The sequence below is a fragment of the Chiloscyllium plagiosum genome, chromosome 16 (genome assembly GCF_004010195.1).
Source record: "Chiloscyllium plagiosum isolate BGI_BamShark_2017 chromosome 16, ASM401019v2, whole genome shotgun sequence".
NCBI lineage: Eukaryota > Metazoa > Chordata > Chondrichthyes > Orectolobiformes > Hemiscylliidae > Chiloscyllium > Chiloscyllium plagiosum.
Genome location: NC_057725.1, coordinates 67,278,430 through 67,304,018, shown reverse-complemented (window position 1 = coordinate 67,304,018; position 25,589 = coordinate 67,278,430). Strand labels below are relative to the sequence as shown.

Genomic DNA, 25,589 nt, shown 5'->3' with positions numbered 1-25,589 from the left:
GTGAGGTGCTGCATTTTGGGAAAGCAAATCTTAGCAGGACTTATACACTTAATGGTAAGGTCCTAGGGAGTGTTGCTGAACAAAGAGACCTTGGAGTGCAAGTTCATAGCTCCTTGAAAGTGGAGTCGCAGGTCGATAGGATAGTGAAGGCGTTTGATATGCTTTCCTTTATTGGTCAGAGTACTGAGTACAGGAGTTGGGAGGTCATGTTGCGGCTGCGCAGGACATTGGTTAGGCCACTGTTGGAATATTGCGTGCAATTCTGGTCTCCTTCCTATCGGAGGAGAGTCCAGAACTAGAGGGCATAAGTTTAGGGTGAGAGGGGAAAGATATAAAAGAGACCTAAGGGGAAACCTTTTCACACAGAGGAAGTGGTGGAGGCTGGTACAATTACAACATTTAAGAGGCGTTTGGATGGGTATATGAATAGGAAGGGTTTGGAGGGATATTTGGTCGGCATGGATGGGTTGGACCGAAGGTGCTGTACATCTCTATGACTCTATAACTGTACAGCACAAAAACGGGTCCGTCAGCCCACGATGTTGTGCTGAGCATAACACCAAATCAAACTAATCCCTTCTGCCTGTCCTTGGTCCATATCATTCCTGATGAAGGGCTTTTGCCCAAAATGCCGATTCTCCTGCTCCTCGGATGCTGCCTGACCTGCTATGCTTTTCCAGCACCACACTCTAGACTTGGTCCATATCCTTCCGTTCCTTGCATATTCATATGCTTATCTAAAAGTCCCTTAAACATCCCCATCATATCTGCCTCCATCACCACTCCAGTAGCGTGTTCCAACTCCTACCACTCTGTGTCAAACACTTACCGCTCACATCTCCTGTGAATTTTTCCCCTCTCACCTTAAATGCATGTTCCCTAGTTTTACGCATTCCAACGCTGGGAAAAAGATTCTAACCGTCAATTCTATCTATGCATCTCATAATTTTATAGACCTCTTTCAAGTCTTACCTCAGCCTCCACCGGTCCAGAGAAAATAACTCATGTTTTCCTTGCCTCTCCTCATAGCTTGTATCCTGTAATCCAGGCAGCATCCTGGTAAACCTCTTCTGCACCCTCTCCAAAGCCTCCACATCCTTCCCGTAATGTGGCAAACAGAATTGAATGTAGTACTCTTATGTGTGGCCAAACCAAAGTCTTATAAATCTGTATCATAACATTCTGACTCTTGTACTCAAATCCCCAACCAATAAAGGCAAGCATGCCATATGCCTTCTTTACCACTCTATCTACTTGTGTGGCCACTTTCACCGAGCTATGGACTGGAATTCCAAAATCCCTCTGTACATCAATGTTGTTCAGGGTCCTGCCGTTAGTTATATACTTTTCCTTAACATTTGACCTCCCAAAGTGCAGTACCTTCCACTCACCCAGATTAAACTCCATCTGCTATTTCTCTGCCCAAATCTGCAATTGATCTATATCCTGCTATATCCTTTGACAACGTCCTACACAACTCCATTGCAAACTTACTAACCCGTCCATCTACGTTTTCAACTTAGTCTATATATCACAAACAGCAGAGATCCCACTACAGATCCCTGCAGAACACCATTAGTCACGGATCTCCAGCCTGAAAAATAGCCTTCCACCATTACCCTCTACCTTCTATGGCAAGCCAATTCTGAAACAACAAGGTCAAGTCACTGTGGATCTCATGTATCTTAATCTTCTGGATGAGCCTATTGTGACCTTTTTGAAAGTCTTACTAAAATGTATGTAAACAACATCCACTGCTCTATCCTCATTGATCACCTTCATCTTCTCCTCAAAAAATTCAATCAAGTTAGTAAGATATGACCTGCCCTGCACAAAACCATGCTGACTGTCCTTCATTAGGCAATGCCTTCCCAAGGTGTGTAAATCCTATCCCTAAGAATTCTCTCCAATAGCTTCGCAACCACCGATATGAGACTCACCTGTCTATATTTTCCTGGATTATCCCTATTTCCCTTCTTGAATAAAGAACAACATTAGCTACTCGCCAGTCCTTCAGAACATCTCCTGTGGCTAATTGAAGGTACAAAGGTCTTGGTCAAGGCCCCAGTAATCACCTCTTTTGCCTCTCTCAACAACTTGGGACCCAGTGAACTTATCCACCTTAATGCTCTTCAAGAGATCCTTTCGCACTTCTTTCTTGATCTCAAAATGTCGTAACATATTAGCATGCTCCACACAAATCTAACTATCCTACATATCCTTCTCCTGGGTGAATACTGACACAAAGTTCTCATTTAGGATCTCGCCCACATCTTTTGCCTCCAAGCACAGGTTCCCTCCTTGAGCGGTCCTACTTTCTCCCTAGGTATCCTCTTGTTTAATGTATGGATAGAATGTTTTGGAATTTTCTATAACTCTATCTGTCAAAGTCATTTCATGGTCCCTTCCTGCTCTCCTAGTATCCCAGTTGAATTCTTTCTTGCTTTCTTTATATTCCTCACAGGCTCTATCCAATTTTAGCTTCCTGAACTTATGCTGGATTTGTCCTTTTGGTGAAATTAATTACCTCCATCATTATCCAAGGATCCCTTACCTTGCCATCTTTGTCCTTCCTCCTTATTGGAACAGCTGGTCTTGAACTCTCCCCAGCAGGTCTTTAAACAATTCCCATCTGTCAAACGTGCACTTGCCTGATAACAGCTCCTCCCAATTAATACTCCCTAGCTCTTGCCACAAGGTTTTGACTTACCCTTATTCATAGCTATCCTAAAGCTTAAGAAGTTGCTATAAGAACAAACAGATAGGGAAAATATTGGAACAAACAACAAGCAGAGAATGCAAGATTGAGGGGAGAACGAGGGAATTAATTTGACAAAAAGTGTTGCCTATCCTAAAACATGATGTGGAAGTGCTGGCATTGGACTGGAGTGGTAAAGGTCAGAAGTCACATGACACCAGGTTGTAGTCCAACAGGATTATTTGAAATCACAAGTGTTTGGAGCACAGCCCCCTCGTCAGGTGAAGTAAGAGAGAAGAGCACATAGATATAGAATTTATTGGCAGAGAGAGCGAAAGATTATACCAATGGTGAGAGTGGCTTGTCCAATAATACTTCTCTGCAGGTGATCAAAAGTGTCAGACGGTGTGAGTAAAGTGTGAACAGCTGAATAACAAGTGAAGGAATTACCTTTAATCTGATTAAATGAGGCAGAGAGATAATTACAAAACAATAAAAATAAGGTGCTGCTGGAGACAAACCAACGACTAGAATAACATGATAGGTATAAAGGTCATATGCCAAAGACCTAATCAAAGTAATAAGTAATCCAAAACTGTACAAGTTATCAAGGTTATGGTGCCAAAACAGGAGAGAAAGGAAGATTTTACAGATACGGAACACTGTGGCGACATGAACCCAAGATCACGGTTGAGGCCGTTTGCATGGATACAGAACTTAGCTATCAGTTTCTGCTTGGCGGTTCTGCGTTTTGTATCTTGAAGGCTGCCTTGGAGGACGCTTACCCGAAGATCAGAGGCTAAATGTCCTTGATTGCCAAACTATTCCCCAATGGGAGGGAACATTCTGTGTGGCGACTGTAGTGTGGTATCCCTTCATCCATTGTCGTAGCATCTGAATGATCTCGTCAATGGACTAGGATGAATTAATTAGTTATGGCAAGACAACTAGAAGTTTGGACCACCTAAGAACCCTGTGCAAAGAAAGATACCAAAATCTCCTGTTTCTCTGCAATCATCTTGGACGCTATACCAGTGAATAACGTACAAACAGAGATAAAAGGAATAGGAGTAGGCCATTTGACTTTCAAGCCTGCTCCACCATTCAATATGGACATGACTAATCATCCTGTTCAGTACCCTGTTCAGGTTTTTGCCCTAAAGGTGCTGATCCATTAGCCCTAAGAACCATATTTATCTCCTTCTTGAAAATATTCAAAGGTTTGGCCTCAATCACTTTCTGTGGCAGAAATTTCCACAGGCTTACCATTCTCTAGGTGAAGAAATTTCCCTGCATCTTAATCCTACATAGCCTACCTATATCCTGAGACTGTGACCTCTTGTTCTGGAACATCCTTCCAGCATTTACCAGTCTAGTCCTATTGAAAGTTTATAGATGTCTATGAAATCCCCCTCACCCACACCACTTCTTCTCAACTCTAATGAATCTCTAATGAAACCTTACTGATCCATATGTCACTCACATCCCAGGTATCAGTCTGGTAAAGCATTGTTGTACTCCCTCCATAACCAGAACATCCTTTCTTAGATAAGGAAACCAAAACAGCACACAACACACACACCAAATTCCTGGTCAATTTCAAGAAGACATCCCTGCTCCTGTACTCAAATCCTCTCACTGAAAAGACTACCTTCTTCACTGTCTGCTGCACCTGCAAATGTACCTTCAGCAACTGGTGTATAAGGACATGAAGGCCTTATTGCACCTCACATTTCCCAATCTATCCCATTTAGATAATAATCTGCCTTCCTGGTGTGGAATCGAAAAGAAATCTCCATTATCTGAAATTCTGAAGAAGACCCTAAACTTTCCAAGCATCTAAAATATTGGGCAAAAACCCTGCAGCAGAAACAGAAACAGACAGCAGTGTGGGGATTTCTGTCTGGGACTACTGTTTAACCTGGGATCTCAAGTTACAACTCCACTGTAAAAGAACAATCAACCAACACTAACAAGAGTCTAGCCAAAGACAGCTTTTACACCTCGGGCTACCCAGCACAGATGGTATGGGGCCTACAAAAGATAACCTGACATTCAACTTCAATCGAAACCATTCACAGAGACACCGGACATTCAATGTCAATTGAAATCTATTCAAACAAATTCTTCAACCATCGGGAAACCAGTTGACTTCAGAAGGAACACCAGAAATAACACACAATGGATAACACACAACTGACCTGAAGATTAAGGGGCCCACTCTTATTGCAGGCTCCGATCTCACCTGAAAAACAGCAATTCTCACAGCAATTTTCCGAGAGCGAGCCCAATAGCTAATTCCTGCAGCTATTTCAAAGAGGAATTCCAACAGCAATTCTGAGAACAATCTGAGACCTTCCGAGAAAGAGCTGCAAGACATAGGGCCATTCTGAGTCAGGGAAAACAATGGCAACCAACCACGACCAGTAGATCCAAGAATGGACAACTCTGAAAACCAACTGATCCGAATGACACCACAAGGTCTCAGACACATCCTGAGGTGAAAACTGGGCCCGCAAAACCAACAGAAAATAATGAAAACCAAGTCCTTACTTGATATATCCACGATGCACCTTTCCACATCAGCAGATTCAACCCAAATTGAAAAGCCTACACATTCCAAAGTTTTCATTCAGGTTCCAGGTACGGCAAGTGAGATCAGCCAGGCAAATTTCAAAAGTGCATTTTCCTCAGTTGTGAGCTGAAACTCCCTAGACCCCAAAGTTCTGACCTAGCTAGCATGAAGGGGAACGCAAGTGGTGACAGTACATTGGGATCCCAAGGGTGGTAAGCCTGATTAAAGTTTCTGTAATTAAAACCGTTGTTTTTAAGTTCTAATAATGTTTGATCTAGCTAATAGTGCATTTAGTAGTACTATTGTCCTCTGTCTAGTGACTGTATCAATTTCCCCGTCAATTGCATTTACCTGTATTTCTTGTACTATATTTATCTTTTATACTTTTAAATAAATGCGGAGATCATTTTGTCCAGAAACAGCTGTCTATTGTCTACATGCCTTAAACAAGTTCAGTGCCTAGAACCAGGGATCTTGGGGGTGATTCAAATCACTTTAAAATCAGAAAATTACTGAGTGCAAACCAGAACCTGACACTAGTTTTGCCACCAAAATAGATAAACTGACATATACTTATTTGCCTAGGATTTGCCCACTCAATTTGTTCAAATCACAGTGAAACATCTTCTACGCTCCTCAGAGTTCACCCTCCCCACTCAAACCTAGAGATATTACATTTGGTTCCCTCATCTAAATCATTCATTTATGTTATAAACAAATACCTGGGGTCCAAGCATTAATCCCTATGATAACCCACTAGTCACTGGCTGTAACTTGGAAAATGCCCCATTATTGCCTGTCAGTACACAACTCTCAATCCCATGTACTTTAATTTTATATGTTAATATCTTAAGTAGGATCTTACTGGAAGTTTTCCAAAAGTCTAATTAAATCACATCCTCTGTCTCCCCCTTATCATTTCTACTAGATATATCTCAAAAAACTCCAGTCAACTTGTCAAGCACAATTGTCCTATCGTACATGCATGCTGATTCTGCCCAGTCCTGTCAGTTTTCCAAATACTCTGCTATTAAATCTTTTAAAATGGACTGCAGCATTTTCCCCACTAGTATTGTTAGGTTAACCAGTTTGCTGTCTACCTCCTTTTTTAAATAATGGGTTACATTAGCTATTCTCCAATTGACAGGAACTGTTCCAGAGTCTACAGAATCTTGAAAGGTGACTCCAATGCATCCACTATTTCTTTAAGTACTCTGGGATGTTGATTATCAGCATTTAATCCCATCAATTTCCTTAAAACCATTTCCCTAATACTGATTTTTCAGTTCCTCTCTCTCACCAATCCCTGCATTTCCCAACATTTTTGAGATGTTATTTGTGTGCTCCTTTGCGAAGACAGAATCAAACTACATATTTAATGGATTTGCCATTTCCTTGTTCCCATTATAACTTTCCTCTCTTTTATAACTTATTTTGTTTAGGATTGCAAGGGAGCTACATTTGGCAAGATCAGCAACTACCCCTCACACTTTCCCCATATTCATGTTTCTTTTGAAGTACCCAATCCCATTCCATTTGCAGCACCTTTTTGGAATATTCCTCAGGCAGGCTCAGCCTTGATTTTACTGCAACGCTATGACAGCAAGGCTCAGATCTGAAATTGCTGCGCAATCGATTTTGCCTGCCTCTTCAAACTGAGATTGAAATCCAATCCACACTTACAGTCATCTCCCTGAGGTGGCCTTTTTCCTTATCTTAGGGTTGATGTGAAGGAGCTGGTGTTGGCACTGGGGTGGACAAAGTTAAAAGTCACACAACACCAAGTTATAGTCCAACAGGTTTATTTGAAAGCAATATCACCTGATGGAGGAGCAGCGCTAGTGCTTCCAAATAAACCTGTTGAACTATAGCCTGGTGTTGTGTGTTTTTTAACCTTATCTTAGGAGTGCAGTTCTTTCCCTCCAATCTTAATTATATAATCAATGCATCAAAGAAAGACTACTGCGGCTAGTCACAGTGGCTTGCCACCTCAAATCCATTCAGACATTCTTAATTGATCACTGATTCAGATAGACAAATTTTCTGCTGTATGCCCGTGGATAGATAGGATGGTGGGAAGCAAGGATCCAGATTAACGACTGAGGCGACTTCATCAGATCCAGGGATATTAAGACCAGATCCTCCTTTTTGGCATGTAAATACCCATCAGAACTGTGATGCAGCAGGAACAGGCTGCTGCTGTCCCCAAACACCTTTGACAGAACCTCAAGAATTCACTGTTGATTTCTTTGAACATTTGTACCTCTATCCAGTAGTTTCCAACAAGTTGACGCACATAAATATTTCATTACAAATTTCACCTACTCCCTTTCATCGAAGATCTGGATTGCTGTTATCACTTGTACAACCTCAATCCAGCCCTTGGCAACCAGCTGTTGAACACCTCTCGTCTTACCCAAATCTGATCTGGTCTTTACCCACTGGCAGTCTGAATGCCTTCAGCTATGTTAAAGGAGATCACACTGGAAGCTGCTTCTTGGTTACCACTTTGTCTCTGAGCTTCATCCTGCAAAGCCTGAGCCTCACCTAGAGCTGCAGCCACTTCAGCATTCCTCACAGTCTGAACCAGGTTCAGTTCTTTCGCTCTTCACTCAATCTCCGCCAGGCACATTTCCATTTTGTTAATAATGGTTCTATTCATGGTAGTTGAGTGGTTAGCTCTGCTGTCCTATAGCACCAGAGACCCGGATTCGATTCTGGCCTCGGGCAACGTTCTGTGTGGAGTTTGCACATTCTCCCCATGTCTATGTGAGTTTCCTCCCACAAGTGGCCATGCTAAATTGCCCTTAGTGTTCAGGGATGTGTAGGTTAGGTGCATTAGTCAGGGGTAAATGTAGAGTAACAGGGTAGGTGAATTGGTCTGGGTGGGTTACTTTTCGGAGGGTTGGTGTGGACTTGTTGGGCCAAATGGCCTGTTTCACACTGTAGAGTTTCTATGATTCTATGCCTGCAATGCAGAGTCCTGCCAACTACTTCAAGATGTAATAAGCAATTTCAACCAGGCTTTTTCAGCAAACACAAAATTATTGATCTATTATAAAACAAATCCCATCGAATGAGGACACATTGATGGCTAACCAGACAAAATGTATAATGTAAAAATGTAAATGTTTACCCCTTGAAATAATCCTAAGCACACATTTCCGATAAAAGGGAGAAGAAATGGATTTCTCTCTCTCATTGAAAAATCACTATTTGGCCATTAGTGGTTATGCTTGACAACAAGAAGGATAATCCAAAAGGACAATCTGTTCTTTTTGGGGTCTCATAAATGTTTCAAGCTTTTCAATAGGCTGCATGTCCCATTACAGAAATTCATGAGATGGTAAATACATTAAAATCATGTCTCCTTGTTAAACCAGAAAACGACTTCAGATCATTTTTAATATATTGCTGAAAAATGAACACATCTTGTTCAAGCTTCCCATCTTACACTCATCAGGACTTTCACAAGAATGCTAATGTAAAGGAGAATATTTTAAATGCAAATAGAATGCTGACTGGTTGGCACTTGGATGCCGATAGGTGGGACATGATGTTCAAAATAATCTGGGAACATTCTTGGGAACATACATACCTAGCATTACACGAGAAATGAAATTCATTTACCCAGAGTTACTCATTTGTTTGACAAGCAGAACATTTTCAGATTTTTGCAAAAGGCAATGTTCTAAGCACACAACCAGATTGTGCATTCAAAATGTTTAATAAAGCACCCAACATAAGATGAGGTTCCTCGAATGGACATTTGCAAAATGATCCTGAATAGTTGAGTTCGTAGTGTGGCACAGTTGCATACACTGGACGCTACAAATATTAACAAACATGAACTTGTTCTTCCCATACAGAAAAAAAATGTACACACATCACCCATGTTTCCATTTAACAAAACAAGTGACAGTCATTCACTGGTTCACTTCACTGAGCAATGTTAGACTCTACTTGTCACTCTCTTTTCACATAGTATAAAATGTTGTTCCTCCTTTACTTCCTGCAAATATCCTGATCAGTGTAAGACAAAAGGTTTTGACAACATACGCCTCATCTTCCACCTTGGGACCCTCCAATCACACGGGATCAATGTGGATTTCACCAGTTTCCCCATTTCCCCTCCCTCCACTTTATCCCAGTCCCAACCCTCCAACTTGGCACCGCCCTCTCGAACGGTCCTACCTGTCCATCTTCCTTCCACCTATCGGCTCCACCCTCCACTCCAACCTATCACTTTCACCCCCACCTTCATCGACCTATCGCATTTCCAGCTCCCAGCCCCATCCCCCTTCCATTTAACTCTCAGCCCCCTTGGCCCACAAGCCTCATTCCTGATAAAAGGCTTTACCTGAAATGTTGATTCTCCTGCTCCTCAGATGCTGCCTGACTGGTTGTGCTTTTTCAGCACCATACATTTTGACTCTGTCTTTTTTAGCAATACTCAATCTATATAACACAAAATTACTATTTTTGATGCAATAGAAAAGTAACTGGGGAAATATTTCATAAGCCAGCTCATATGCAGAATAATAGAGCAGCAGGTCAAGGTCCTAATCTAGGAAGGCTACGAGCTGCTTAATTTGCTCACAATGGCTCAATTACATTTGTACTGATTTGATGAGTCAAGAAGATTTACATTTTAACAACTGTCCCTTGAATCAAAGCAAAACATATTAATTAATCAACTCACCACAGCTGCTCAAAAATGTTGATACTTTTGCCAGCAGGTATAATTGCACCATTTCGCAGAAAACATGGACAGCTGGATGCCTTCACACAAGTATTGGTATTATCCAAAAAAGTATCTGGTGGGCAATTGCATCCTTCTACTGGAACTCCACTCTCAGTGCATTCGAATATTGAATTAGATAATGAAAAGCAAGTGCGGTTGCATGCTTTGGAATCATAACTGAAAACCTGATGTCCATGGCAAGAAATTTCTGAAAGCAGAAGTCAAACATAATTCATGAACTAGTCTGAAGTATGGCACAACACAAAATCTTTTTTTGATTGGTTACATGATCACTTGAGATTTATAATACACACCTAAGGAATTTCAGGCAATGTAAAAACATCTAAAAAAGCTTCATGACAATGAGAAATGATTTTGGGTTGCACATTGTTGCACGAATGTCAGCTCTCAATCTCACTTCAGCAAAGTATGAAACTCCAGCATCAGAAAATCTCGAGAGTCCAGTTCAGGGGTCTACAACATGGATAGTATAACTGGACTTTCAGGAGCTTTGCCTGAAACCTCCTGACCTCTTTATGAATCTACCTCGGAATGCTTATTGGAAAATAAAATTTTAAACATTCATCTGCATTCTCTATATTCAATGTGCTGGACCAGAACTCTGAACACCGTTGCCCAGTAGAGATCTCTCTTTGGGATAAAGTAAGATTTTCAGCTGCCAGTGTAACTTACATACTATTGGTTTTAATGTATCATTTTAGTTATCAATCACAAAACAATAACGTGACTTTATAATCGCTTGTTATGCAGCAACTATTCAGGTGAATCTCAACTGAGAAATTTAAGCACTAATTATTTGACTATATTCAAGAAGCTGACAGCATCCAGGACAAACCAGGTCGCTTAAGCGGCATCTCAATCCACCACATTACAAATTCATCTGCTTCACAAGTGCCATATAGTGCAGCAGTGTGTACCATCTACTAGATACACAGCAGCAAATCACCAAGACCTCTTCAATAGTATCTTGCAAACGTACAACCTCTGAAACCTAGGAGAACAATGGCAATAAATGCTTGAGAACAGCAATATATATATGTTCCCTTTCAAGTAGTACCCTGTCCTAATTTAGACTAAATTGTTGTTCTTTCACTGTCCAAAAATCTGAATGTCCCTCTCTGAAGGAAATGTGAGTGTGAATACACTACAAGAATTGTAGCAATTCAAGAAAAATCATGAGGGGCATGGGTAGGCTAAATAGACAAAGGGGTGGGTTGTCCAGAACTACAGGGCATAAGTTTAGGCAGAGAGGGGAAAGATAAAAAGGACCTAAGGGGCAACTTTGTCACACACAAGGTGGTGCGTGTATGGAATGAACTGCCAGAGGAAATGGTGGAGGCTGGTACAATTGCAACATTTAAAAGGCATATGGATAGGTGTATGAATAGGAAAGGTTTAAAGGATATGGGCCATGTGCTGGCAAATGAGACTAAATTAGGTGGGATATCTGGTTGGCATGGACAGGTTGGAACAAAGTGTCTGTTTTTGTCCTGTACATCTCTATGACTTTATTACTCTAAGTTAGCTATCACTATTTTCTAAAGTGTAATTAAGGAGGAGCAGGAAATCTTGACTTTGCCCGCAGTACTCCCATTCAAAAAATGTAAAGAACAATTATGAGTACTATTGAGGCCTTGAAGCCAGAATAAAATAATTGCTAGTAAATACTTACTGCATTCGTTCACATCATTTCTCCAGTTTATCAAGATTAGGCCTTTTATGGCACAAGCACGAGCATACACTCCAAGGGAATTGCACATAAAATCTTGGCTTTTCTCATAGTTGCAAGTTTCAAATTTACACCTCTGAAGAAAAAAAAGATAGAAAAAGACATTTTAAAAAGATAAAATAATGTCTGAGACATTCACCTAATGCTGCACACGAAAGCATTCTGACATATTTGCTTTCATCATCTGGATAAAAATCTGTTGATGCTGATCACTCGCCCTTCACAGAAGCCAACGATTGATCTTTATTGTTATAAATAAATTAGGCTTCAATATTTTGTTCATACTTTACAGCTGTGCATTAAGTTACCCCACAATGAAAATAAAAGGACCTAATGGTTTGAGTTATAAGGAGAGGCTGGATAGGCTGAGATTTTTTTTTCTCTAGACTGGAAGAGACTGAAGGGTGACCTTATAAAGGGTTATAAAATCATGAGGGGCACAGATAAGGTGAATTGCCAAGGTCTTTTCCCAAGGGTAGAAGAGTCCAAAACTAGAGAATATAGATTTAAGGTGAGAGGGGAAAAATTTAAAATAAGGTGCAACTTTTTTCACACAAAGTATAGTGCATATGCAACAGGTAGAAGCAGGTACAATTACAACATTTAAAAGATATTGGAACAGACACATGAATAGGAAAGGTTTTAAGGGATATGGCCCAAAAAGTAGCTCACTGGTGAAAGTTCAATGGCACTTCACATGTGAACAAGATCAATGAATTCACTTTCACTGAAATTTCCCACCATCAAGGAAGTAAGCAGGGTTGAGGGGAAACAAACACAATAACTATCATCAGAGTAAAAAGCACCAGGGAAATTAAGAGGGGTAAAGGCCACTGTCTCCAGAACGTGATGGATCACATCCCAGGAATTTAAAGGAAGTGGCTACAGAGAGAGTGGATGCACTGATTGGAAGGAGCAGAAGCTACCTGACGTATACAGGGTAGCCGAGAGTGTGCCGAACCTGCTGGAGGGCAGGTCACATGGCAGCAGACTGTAAAGTGTCCGTCTGTAGGAACTGCAAACAGGAGGGTCACCTGACTAAGGACTGCAAGGAGTCCAAAAGCTGCAACCTGTGCGGGGAAGCGGGCCATATGTACAAGGTCTGCCCAAGATGTAGTGGGGGAGGGGGGGGGGGGCGCCACTTACACTCAGATGGGTAGAGATGGCATTGTGAGTCATGGAACCCCAAAGATCAGCAAGGTACCACCATCCAGCAAGGGAACTGAGACAAGAGACACCCAGAAAGAAGGAGAGGTTGGAGTGAAACAGACTGTGGCCAGCAGGGTAACACAGCGACCGACACCTCTAATAGACAGACAGTCAATGGAGGAGGAGGAAGCCAAAGAGGCAGGGAGTGGATACCGCTGAAATACCACAAGAAATGGAAAACCCACCAGGCCCTCAAAGCCTCACAGTGAAGCTGAAAGAGATAGATACATGAAGATTTCACCAGCAGCTCCTCCGATGGCAAAGAGGGGTGGAAAGGTGGCCATCATCAGAAAAAGAGGCAAAGCGCCACAGGAGAAATGGAGAGGAGTACTCCCCAACCCAGAAAGGACAGACCCCCGAGGGGCTTTGTAAAGCCCAGCTCCCACCTGATGAGAACCAGGGGATATCCACTGCACCACAGCTCCAGGCAACGGTGAGCTGTGACCCTCTGACAGTCCCTCTGTCAGACTCAGAACTGGACTTTGCTGACCTTGTTCTCACCCAGATGACACCGGACTGGGGAAATGGCCCCAGGGAGGAACTGGACAGCTACCTCAGCCCTGTGAGGTACCAACAGTTCACCCACATTCCTAGTGACAGGTCTGTTGGTGAATGGATATTGGTCACTTTATAAACTTTAAAATGGGTGGTAAAATTGCCAACATTAACCTGCGTTGCATTCAATCCTCTCCGCGACGAGTCTTCAAGTTGGCTGTGAGGTGGCAAATTCACCATCTCCGAGGTTAAGAAGGTATTGGTCGGGTGCCTCCCCATAGCAAACGTTATGTACAGAAATGCTCCCTTGTGTACGCCCCAACGGGAAAGAGTGAGCGGTTGACCGTCCTGCCAAAGCATCCCATTGCTGGCTACACCCAGGCTGATCGTTCTGGCTGGAGACTCCAACTGTATCATTGATGCAGATGGATAATCCGTTGGGGGGGACAGAAAACGTGATGCCACACCCAGAGTCCTGATGGAAACGGTCAAAGATGCCAAGCTGCCCGATGTCCTTAGCACCCCTGTACAGTGCAGTTTTGATACAAACAGACAGGTCTATCTGCTCAAGGATAGATTTCCTGTTTGTGTTCTGAGACTTCTTGGTCTGATCCACCGACGTCAAGCTGGTGTTCTTCTCTGACCAGTGCCTCCTGCCGGTTAACTGTCACCTACAGGACAATCAGCAGGCCGGCAAGGGAATGTGTAATCTAAATGTTGACCCCAGAAAACATTGAGAAGCTCAAAAGGGATTACAGATGTTGGAGAACCATGAAGCCTCTCTTTCAGTCTCAAGCATACTGGTGGGAAACAGTTAAAGGGAACACCAAATGGGTCTATAACCTCAAAAGTGTGCAACAGGTGTGAGAAAGGCAGGGAAAACTGTCAAAACATCAAAAAAGTATACAGAGCTCCTCCTGCTGCAGATGAGGGATTCGATATCACCAAGGACTCCAGGAGGTGAAGGGCCAGCAAGCCTTGTTCTTTGCCTCGGAAGCTTCTAAGATAATCTTCTGGCCCAAGATATGCTCCATGGAGCAGGATGAGACATGCTCATGTTTCTTTTTCCAGAAGGTGCACAAGGAGAGCTCTGTGTTCAGCAGCCTGATTGAAGAAGATAGCTCGGTAATGTCATGTCAGTGACATCATGAGGATCAGCAAATCATTTTTGCCAGTCTGTATGACACGAAGCCCACTTGCAGTGCAGCCTCCCAGTCCTCTATCACGGTGGTCTTAGAAGACCAAGAGGTTGACAGCAAATATAGAGAATGGTGAACATTAAAGACTTAATTTGTTCTCTGTAAGGGGAAGATTGATCTGAATAGCTCCATTAGCTATACGTCTACCAAAGATTTCTTCCTATGAATAAAGTTTATATCTGCAATAAAAGAGAAATTCTAGAAGGCATCAAAATGTACGTTAATCTAGTTTTGCATATGTAGGACAGGTCTTTGGTTTTTTGGATAGAGTCAAACTCCAATGTTTGTTTGTTTCCTTGATATGCAACTGTATAGAACAGAACTGCATTTGTGACAATGTATATATACAAAGATAACTTATGAATAAAGTATAATTTTGAAATTAAAAAATTGTGTCAGATTTGGTGAATACCAGACTTTGGTGAGAACAATGACAAACAGCGAGGTAAGGCAATCAAATGAGGAATGAACTACTGCAGCTGCAGAAGGCACAAGGGTAAAGGAGAAATAGAAGGAATTGGACTGTGAAGTCACAGCCAGCAACTAAGTGAATGGCTGGTGATTGGCAAGTAGTTTTTCTTTTATCTTCTCTTGGCTTTGCTGCTGTTGTTTTCAGTTAATTTAAGGGTTAAGTCAAGGCAGGAGATTCCAGACCCATGCCATGTTCCTCCTTCGTGTTGTGGGAATTCAGAGACCTTTCTGATGCCGCTCACTCCTTCATGTGCAGAGACTGTGTCCCACTGCAGCTCCTCCCTGACAGCCCTGAAGCTGCGGCTAGATTCACTCTGGAACATCCATGAGATTAAGGGAATCATGGGTAGCATGTTCAGTAAGTTGGTCACAGCAAGGTAAAAATTACTGAGGAAGATAGGGAATGGGTGATCACTAGATAGAGGAAGAGTCAGAAGGCATTGCAAGGATTCCCTGTAGTCATCTCTCTGCAAAACACTTATATGTTCCGGATACTGTTGGTGGAGTTGGCTCACCAGGGACTGCCTGCAGCAGCCAAGCTCAAGGCACCATGGTTGGCTGTGCTGCACAGAAGGGTAAGAAAAAAGAAGTGTTAGAGTTATAGTGATAGGGGATTCAATTGCAAGGGGAAAATTGGTATTTCTGCAGCCACAAGAATCGAGGATGGTATGTTGCTTCTTTGGTACAAGGTCAAGGATATCTCAGAGTGGCTGCAGGACATTCTTTGGGCAGGGAGTGAACACCAACAATATAGGTAAGAGAAGGTAATGAGGTCCTACAAACTGAATTTAGGGAGTTAGGAGTTAAACTAAAAGATAGGGCTCAAATCTTGGGAATGCTTCCAGTGCCACGTGCTAGTCAAGAGTAAGAATGACAAGATAAATAAGATGAATATGTGGCTTGAGGGATGGTGCAAGAGGGAGGGATTAAAAATTCCTGGGATATTGGAACTGGTTTTGGGGGAGGTGGGACCGATACAAACTGGATGGTATGCACCAGGGCAGGACTGGAACCAATGTCCTGGGGTGGGGGGAGTGTTTGCTAGTGCTGTTGGGGAAGGTTGAAACGAATATGGTAAGGGGTGAAAACCAACGCAACTAGTTGCGAAGTAAAGTGGGGACAGAAACAAAAGGCAGTATGGGGAAAAATGAAAGTGGGAGGCAGAGTAACCAAAGATGAAAATCAAAAAAGGATAACATTACATCCTAATTCTAAAAGAACAATAATGTCAAAAAAATAAGCCCAAAGGCTCAATGCCAGGAACATTTGTAATAAGGTGGATGAATTAGCTGCGCAGACAGTTATTAATGGAATCAATGTAATTGGGATCACAGAGACCTGACTACTGGGTGTTCAAGGATGGGAACTCAACATCCAAGGGTTTTCAATTTTCAGGAGAGATAGGCTGAAAGGAAAGGGAGTTGGGGGTAGCATTGCTGGTAAAGGAGATTAACACAATAGTAATCAAGAACATTAGCCTGAATGATACGGAATCCAAATGTGTGCAGCTGCGGAACACCAAAGGAAAAGAAAAACATTAGTGGGAGTTCTGTTCAGACTAACAAACAGTAGTTGTGAGGTTGGGGATGGCATCAATCAGGAAATTAGAGATGTGTACAGTAAGGGTATCTGCATATTGATTGGACTAACCAAGCTGGTAGCAATGCGATGGAGGAGGATTTTCTGGAACGTATGAGGGATGGTTGCATCACCCATAATGTCAAGGAACCAACTAGAGAGCAAGCCATCCTCGATTGGGTATTGTGTGCTGACAGAATTAATTAGCAATCTTGCACTGAGAGATCTTTTGGGGAAGTGTTACTATAATATTGGTAGAATTCTTCATTAAGACGGAGAGATTAGAGTCCTGAAGTTAAAGAAAGCTAACTTTGCTAGTATGACACATGCATTGGCTAGAATACAAGGATACTTAAGAGGTTGATGGTGGAAAGGCAATGGCAGACATTTTAAGAACACATAGATGAACTTCAACAATTGCACATCCCTGTCTAGCTTAACAGTAAAACAAGGAAAGTAGCTCAACCATGGCTAACAAGGGAAATCAGGGATAGTGTTAAAGCTAAAGAGGAGGCATATAAATTGGCGTAAAAGCAGCAAAGCTGAGGATGGGGAGACATTTAAAATTCAGTGGAGGAAGACAAAGGGTTTGGTTTAATTCAGAATTGGGAAAATAGAATATGAGCGTAAGCTTGCGGAAAACATAAAAACTGACTGCAAAAGCTTATAGATATGTAGAGAGAAAAAGACAGTGAAGATAATAGTAGGTCCCTTACAGTTAGGATCAGGTGAATTCATGAAGGACAACAAATAGATGGCAGACCAGTTGAACAAATACTTTGGATTTGTCTTCACTAAGGAGGGCAAAAATAACCTTCCAGAAATGCTAGAGGACAGAGGGTCATGCATGAAGGAGAAACTGAAGGAAATCCTTCTTAGTCAAGAAATGGCATTGGGAAAATTGGGGAGATTAAAACGCAAAAAGTGCCCAGGGCATGATGCCTTGCATCTCAGATTACTTAAGGAAGTAACCCTAGAAATAGCAGATGCATTGGTGATCATTTTCCAGCATTTTGTGGACTCTGGAGGGTAGCTAATATAACTGCACCATTTTAAAAACAAAAGAGGGAGGTAAAAAAAGGGGAAATAGAGGCTGGTTAGCCTGACATCGGTGGTGGGGAAAATTATTAAGGATGTAAATAGCTGAGCATTGAGAAAGCGATGACAGGATTGGTCCACGTCAGTATGGATTCTCTAAAGGGAAATCACATTTGACAAATCTGGAATTGTTTGAGGATGTGACCAGTCGGGTGGACAGTGGTGAATCAGTGGATGTTGATCTGGACTTTAAAAAGGCTTTTGACAAGATCCAACACAAAAGATTAGCAAGCAAAGTTAAAACTCATGGTATCAGAGGCAATGTATCGACATAGATAGAGAACTGGCTGACAGACAGGAAGCAGGAGTAGGAATAAATGTGTCTTTGTCAGAGTGGCAGGCAGTGATGAGTGGTGGGACCCCCAACTGTTCACAATAAACATTAATGATGTGGACAAAGGAACTGAATGCAATATCTCAAAATTTGCAGATGATTCTAAGCTGGGTGGCAGTGTACCTGTGAGAAGAATGCTAAGAAACTGCAGGGTGTCTTGGAAAGGCTGGCTGAATGTGCAAATACTTGAGAATGCAATATAATTTGGATAAAACTTTGGTGACAACAACGGGAAGGCAGATTATTATCTGAATGGTGACTGTTTAGGAAAAGGTGAGGTGCAAAAAACCTAGGTGTCATAGTGCAAAAATCACTGAAGGTTGGCATGCAGGTGCAGCAGGCAGTAAGGAAATCAGAAAATGCTGCCCTGCATAGCAAGAGCATTTGAGTATAGAAGTAGCTTGTCTTGCTGCAGTTATGCAGTGCCTTGGTGAGGCCACACCTTGAGTACTGTGTGCAGTTTTCATCTTCAATCTGAGGAAGGACATTCTTGCTATTGAGGGAATCCAGCAAAGGTTTACTAGACTTATTCCAGGGACGGCAGGACTGATACATTGAAAAAAGACTGGACTGACTGGGCTTGTACTCACTGAAATTTAGAGGGGGGATCTCATAAAAATATATAAAGTCCTGATGGAACTGGACAGGCTAGATGCAGAATGTTCCCAATGTTGGGGAAGTCCAGAACTAGGGATCACAGTCTAAGAATAAGGGGTAAGCCATTCAGGACTAAGATGAGAAAGTATTTCTTCACTCAGAAAGCTGTTGGGGCCAGTTTGTTAGATACATTCAAGAAGGAGATGAGCATGGCCCTTTTGGCTAAAAGGATCAAGGGGGATGGAGAGAAAGGGGGAATGGGATATTGAAATTGCATGATCAGCCATAATATCAAATGGTGGTGCAGATTCAAAAGGCCAAATGGTTCTACTCCTGTGCCTATTTTCTATGTTTCTCTGAGACAAAAAAAAGAAATAGGTTAACTATATGCCACTTAACATTATATTTGATATTAGGATAATGTTAGCCTCAATTATAGAGAATGCATTAGTAAAGCATTTTGAAATACATAATATAATTAAGCAGAGTCAGCGTGGTTTCACAAAGGGGTAGTCACATGTGACAAATTTATGACAGTTCTTTGAGGAGGTCGAAAGCAAATTAGATAAAGGAGTAGTAATAGTTGTAATACATTCTGATTTCCAAATAGTATTTGATTATTTACTGCATATGAGGTTAATAAATAAGACCCCATGATGTTGGAGGCACTATAGCATATTAGCATGGTTGTTTAACTGTGGATAAAGGAGCATTTTTGGGGTGGCAATCTGTGTGTAGTGAATTGCCACAGAGATTAGTGCAAGGGCCACAATTACTTTAAAAAAAAAGACTGATCTGGATGAGCAAAGTGAATGTATTATAGTCAAGTTTGCAGACAACACAAAAATTAGATGGGGAGACAACAGGTAAGGATGATACAAAGAGTCCCAGACAATTACAAATCGGTTAGACAATTGGGCTCAAACTTGGCAGATGGAATATAATGTAAGAAAATGTGTGGTTATGCATTTTGGCAAAAAAGAATAGAAGAGCTGAATATTGTTCAAATAGGAAAAAGACTGCAGAAATCTGCAGTAGACAGGTATTTGTGGTCTTAATGCATGAATCATTAAAAGGCTAGTACATCCGTTCAGCAGGTACATGGAAGAAAAACGGAATGTCATTCAAAGAAAATGGTGAATAAAATATGGAAGTCCGACTAAAAAATATACAAGACACTAGTGGTCTGTTTCACGGATGCTGCCTGACTTGCTGTGCTTTTCCAGCAACACAGTCTCGACTCTGATCTCCAGCATCTGCAGTCCTCACTTTCTCCTATACAAGGCACTTGTCAGACTACAGCTGCCATACTGTGAACAGTTTTGGTCTCTTTATCTATGGAAAGATATTCTGGCATTGGAGGCAGTCCAGAGCAGGTTCACTAAGTTGATTCCAGGTATGAAGGGAATTTCTTATGAGGAGTTGTTGTGTAGGCTGGCGTTCATAAAAATGACAGCAGACCTTACTGAAATATATAAGCTTCTTAGGGAACTTGACATGACAGATGTGGACAGGTTATTTACCCAATGGGACAGCCAGAGATTATAATCTCAGAATAAGGGGTCACCCATTTAAAACAGATATGAGGAGGAATTTATTTCTTCCAGAGGGTAGTCAATCTGTGGAATTCTTTACCATTCAATAATTATTCAAGGCTGAGATCGACAGATTTTTAATCAGTCAGGTTTAAACAAGTGTTATGGGGATAAGGCAAAAAGGTGGAGTTGAGAATTATCAGATAAATCATAATCTCTAGAATAGTGCAGCAGACTCAATGGGTCAAATGGCCTACTTTTACTTTGTCTTATAATCACCACACTATCCTCTCATGATGCACAATGCATCCCCATCTCAATTACCAGTTAGGACTTCAGTTAGATATTTCACTTCACTCTCACAACACATATGACTGTTGCTAGCCTCAAAACCCACCTGCTGCAGCTTTCACATACAACATGCTATAAAACTATAATAGAAAAAGCTATTATATTATCCACATTAACTTTTCTCCTCTCTTGCAAGCCAAGATTGCTCCACCTGGAATCTGGTGGGAGGACCAGAAAGTCTATATCTTCCAAATCCTTTACAAGAGACAGTGTTCCCAATATGGGGATTGAGGCTGCTGCATCTAGCATCCTCAATAACATTCAAGGCAAAGATGCCATATATGCCTTTGCAGATTGCACTTACTTCTTATCCTACTGTCTGGCATGAAATTCAGGTGGAAGTGGATATGACTATGGACCCCTTTCTTTTCATCCCATCTCAGTTCCCTATTCCTCAGCCTTCTCCTTCTGCATTTATGCTTTCTGATACCCAAGAAATGTTGCCTGGAAAACTAGTGCAGACTCACCATGATGGACAGAATCTGGAGCAAACATCTGATGAAGAAATACCCTTACTTACTCTGACACAATCATTCCAGTGCCAAAAATCAGCCAACGTGCCTTAATGGCTAATGCTCGATGGTTCTGCCACCCATCATTATGAAGTGTTTGGAGAGGTTAGTAATGGCATGCATCAATTTCAGCCTCCCAAATTGCCTGATCCACTACAATTCACCATCTCCCTGGCCCTACTCTCATCTCTGGAATATCTTGATAACAAGGACACCTACATCAGACATCTACTTATTGACTACAGCTCCACCTTCAACACAATAATTTCAACTATATTCTTCCCCAAACTCCAAGACCTCAGACTCTGCTCCCCCCATGCAACTGAATCCTTGATTTCCTGACCCACAGCTAACAATCAGTAAGGACAGGCGACAAAACCTCCTCCATGATAATTCACATCCTTTACGATACTCTGTGCACACTCATACTGTGTGGCTAAATTCAGCTCTAACTCCATTTATAAATTTACTGATGACACCAGCACAGTGAGTCAGATCTCAAACAATGACAGAGTACAGGAAAGAGAGAGAGACAGCTTAATTGTGGCGTAAAGACAACAATCTCTCCCTTAATGTCAGCAAAACAAATAAGTTGGTCATTGACTTCAGGAAGTGGCATAGACGACGCACCACTGTCTTTATCAATGGTGCTGAGATGGACATGCTCAAGAGCTTCAAGCTCCTAGGATAAACATCAGTAACAATCTATCCTGGTTCAACCACATCAACACTAGGGTTAAGAAAACACATCAACGCCTCTACTTCCTCAGAAGACGAAAGAAATTCAGCATGTCCACTGTACCTCTTACCAATTTTTATAGATGCACCCAAAACTGCAAGAAATTACATCAGGCAGAAGATACAAAAGTTTTAAAACACATTCGATCAGACTCAAGAATAGCTTCCCCGAGATGTTATCAGACTTCTTGTATTTTGGAGTTGACCTTTCTCTGCACCTTCTCTGTAGCTCTAACACCATATTCTGCATTATGTTCTCTTACCCAGATGTACTTACATCAGATATGATTTGTCTGGATAGCTTGCAAAACAATACTTTTCACTTTATTTTGGTACTTTACAATAATAAGTCATATCAAATTAAACCAGCCACATCAAGGTATAGTGCATAATTTAAGAGGGTATTGTAGAATCGGATCAGCACATGTTAAGTGGCCAGCATACTGTCTGAAAATGGGGAAAGGATTGCATGTGGGACAGCTACCTGCTGGGTAAGAAGTCAGATAGATGCTGCTGCAGAGGGTTCAGGAAAGGACTTCAATGGGGTAACGTACAGAACAGTGCTGATGGAGTTAAACATCAAAATCTATGGTTTACTAGAAGGCCTGCTCTGGACACTGATGTCTCAATTTTGAAGCAAGGAAAAGGTCAGTTGCAATTGTGCATAGAACTTCACAAAGGTTCGAACCACATTTTCTAGCATGTGAAGTGGAGGCTAATTTTACAATGGCATTTTATAGAGACCCATTTATTATGTAATGTCTGGAGGATGTCGTAGCTTTCATTGCAAAATGGACAGCATTGACCCAACATGTGAATGTTGTGGAATCGCAGCGTGAGGTCACAAGATCCATGATCATTGTTATCGAAATGCAGCTTAGTTCTCAGGCTGCCACAAACCCTGCTGCAGAATTCAGCAGTCAAAGGCTTTCACAATCAATCGAATTGCTGAGGTATTGCCCTTTGAGAGTGTGGTTCCACTGCTGCCAATCTACCAATGTCCTTGTTGTTGCAGCTCTACCAGCCAGCTTACAAGGCTGCTGCCCATTCAATGATGGTGCACAGTAGTCAGATCCACAGCAACCAGCAAGACCGCCTAAGGTCTCCCATTTAGTGCAGCAACTGTAGTAACTGTAGCAAGTAAAAGCACTAGGATAGGCAGAGACACCATCTCCCCTCGGGCAATCAGGGATGGCCAATAAATGATAGCCCAGACAGCAAATGTCACATCCTATAAACTAATAACTATCAGAAGGAGAACTGCTAAATTGGAGGTACATTAATTTTAACAGTTTGATACTGTGTTTAGCTAGGTAAAAATGGAACCAAAGACTAAAGGGAAAACTGTATAGAAAAATGGATGATCTTCAAGGAAGTTTTTCACACAAAAATGGTGAAAGATAAGAGAACAAAAGTGAAGAAAAGCCAGAATAACATGACAAGAGAAAGAAAACATGACAAAAAGGAGAATGTACTAGACACGACGGCAAACTCTTCAATTTAAAACCAGGTCAAATATAATAAGAAAGAAAGTGTTGAGGAAACTGTGACCTGACAGATGGTAAATGGGAATAGAATACCAGTCACCATAAAAGGAATCCAAAACTTTTGTGTTGGTATGTTAATAATACATGGCTTCTGACCAGAACATTCACACCCCAAACTGTTCAGCTGAATTCCAGGCAAGCAGATGATCTTTTTCATCAATAACTGGTCAGTATTTAACAAACCAATCAATTACTGACTGTTGGCCAAATCTCCATTTATTTACAGCACCCTGGGGGGCTCATTTAACTCGGTTTTCTCATTGCTTGAACAATCAGATGTGTAAACAGCAATTACAATGAGTGTCAGGCAATTTCATACCATAGTACCATAATATCATAGTTATAGAAGCAAGAGTAGGCAATTTGGCCTGTCGAGCCTGCTCTGCCATTCATTAAGATCATGGTTGATCTATCAATCATCTCAATTCCTCCTACCTGCATTATTTCCATAACCCTTAATTTCCCTACCATGCAAGAGCCCATCTAACTGTGTTTTGAATATATTTAATGAAGCTGCATCTACTGCTCCTTGGACTGAGAATCCCATAGATTCACTACTCTCTGGGAAAAGCAGTTCCTTCTCATCTCTGTCCAAAATCTACTCTCCCTAATCTTGAGGCCATATCCCCTAGTTCTAGTCTCACCTACCTGTGGAAACAACTTGCCTGCCTCTATCTTATCTAGCTTTTTCATAATCTTTTATATAATATATTTGTATAAGATCCCCTTTCATTCTTCTAAATTCTAGCATGTACAGCCCCAGGCAGCTTCACCTCTCCTCACATGGTAACCCTCTCATCTCTTGAATCAACCTGGGGAACCTCCTCTGCACGGCCTCTAAAGCCAAAATATCCCTCCTCAAGTAAGGAGACTAGAACTGCGCACAATACTCCAGATGCGGCCTCACCAACACCGTATGCATTTGCAGCAGAACTTCCCTGCCTTAAATTCAATCCTGTTAGCAATGAAAGCCAATATTCCATTTGCCTTGCTGATTACCTGTTGCATTTGCAAATCAACTTTTAGCAATTAATGTACGAGCACTCCTAAGTCCCTCTGCACAACAGCATGCTGCAATCTTTCACCATTTAAATAACACTCTGAACTATTATTTTTACTTCCAAAGTGGTTAATTTCACATTTGCAATCCATTTCACATTTGCAATTGTTCTCCATCCGTCAGAATCTTGCCCACTCACTTAACCTATCTAAATTTCTCTGTTAACCCTCCAAATTCTCTGCACAGTTTGCCTTTCCCCTCAATTTACGTCATCAGCAAATTGGGATACGTTACATTCGGTCTCCTTTTTCAAATCATTCATATATATCATGAATAATTGCGGGCCCAGCACCGACTCCTGTGGCACCCTGCTCACCATTGATCTCCAACCAGAGAAACACCCATTTATCCCAACTCTTTGCTTTCTATTGGTTAACCAGTCCTCTATTCATGCTGGAACATTCCCCACAACGCCATGCATTCGTATCTTATGGATGAGTCTTTTATGCAGCACCTTATCGAACGCCTCCTGCAAATCCAAGTATACAACATCAACCTGTTTCCCTCCATCCACCACACTTGTTACATCCTCAAAGAGCTCCAGTAAGTTTGTCAAACACAACCTTCCCTTCCTGAATCCATGCTGCATTTGCCCGATGGAACATCTCACTACTTCTTCCAGACATCTCACTATGTCTTCTTTAATGATAGCCTCCAGCATTATCCCAACTACAAATGTTAAGCTAACTGGCCTTTCGTTATCTGCCTTTTGCCTATACCCTTTTTTTAAACAGCAGTGTGACATTCGCTGTCTTCCAGTCTGCTGGGACCTGCCTGGATCCAGTGGATTTTGGTAAATTACCACTAATGCATCTACTATAACTTCAGCCATTTCTTTCAGCACCCTGGGATGCATTCCATCAGGAGCAGGGGACTAGGGACACTATTTGTTTTTAACACATGCAGTAATCCTTCAATAAACCTTAGCTTTTAAAATATTTCTTCCCAGTTCAGTCCACATGCAAATGTACAGAAAAACAAAAAGATATATTTTTCACATTGTAAAGTAATTGTAACAGCACACTCAAATTGCTCTTCCAATAGCAAGAAAACAGTTGCATTCAGAAGTTGTAACAGGCATTCATGTTGAGACAGCAA

General features: G+C 41.6%; 1 protein-coding gene across 1 annotated transcript in view; it reads right to left on the bottom strand.

Annotated features, from left to right (window-relative positions):
- LOC122558125 (mucin-6-like) overlaps positions 1-25,589 on the bottom strand; it is a gene marked incomplete at its 3' end in the record, with an annotated part of 278,951 nt that overhangs the window by 98,830 nt on the left and 154,532 nt on the right. The window contains exons 15-16 of the mRNA XM_043706443.1: positions 11,711-11,843; positions 9,976-10,225 (exon numbers count right to left, since the gene is read on the bottom strand). Coding sequence (XP_043562378.1) covers positions 9,976-10,225; positions 11,711-11,843 — 383 coding nt within the window. The remainder of the gene's footprint in view (positions 1-9,975; positions 10,226-11,710; positions 11,844-25,589) is intronic.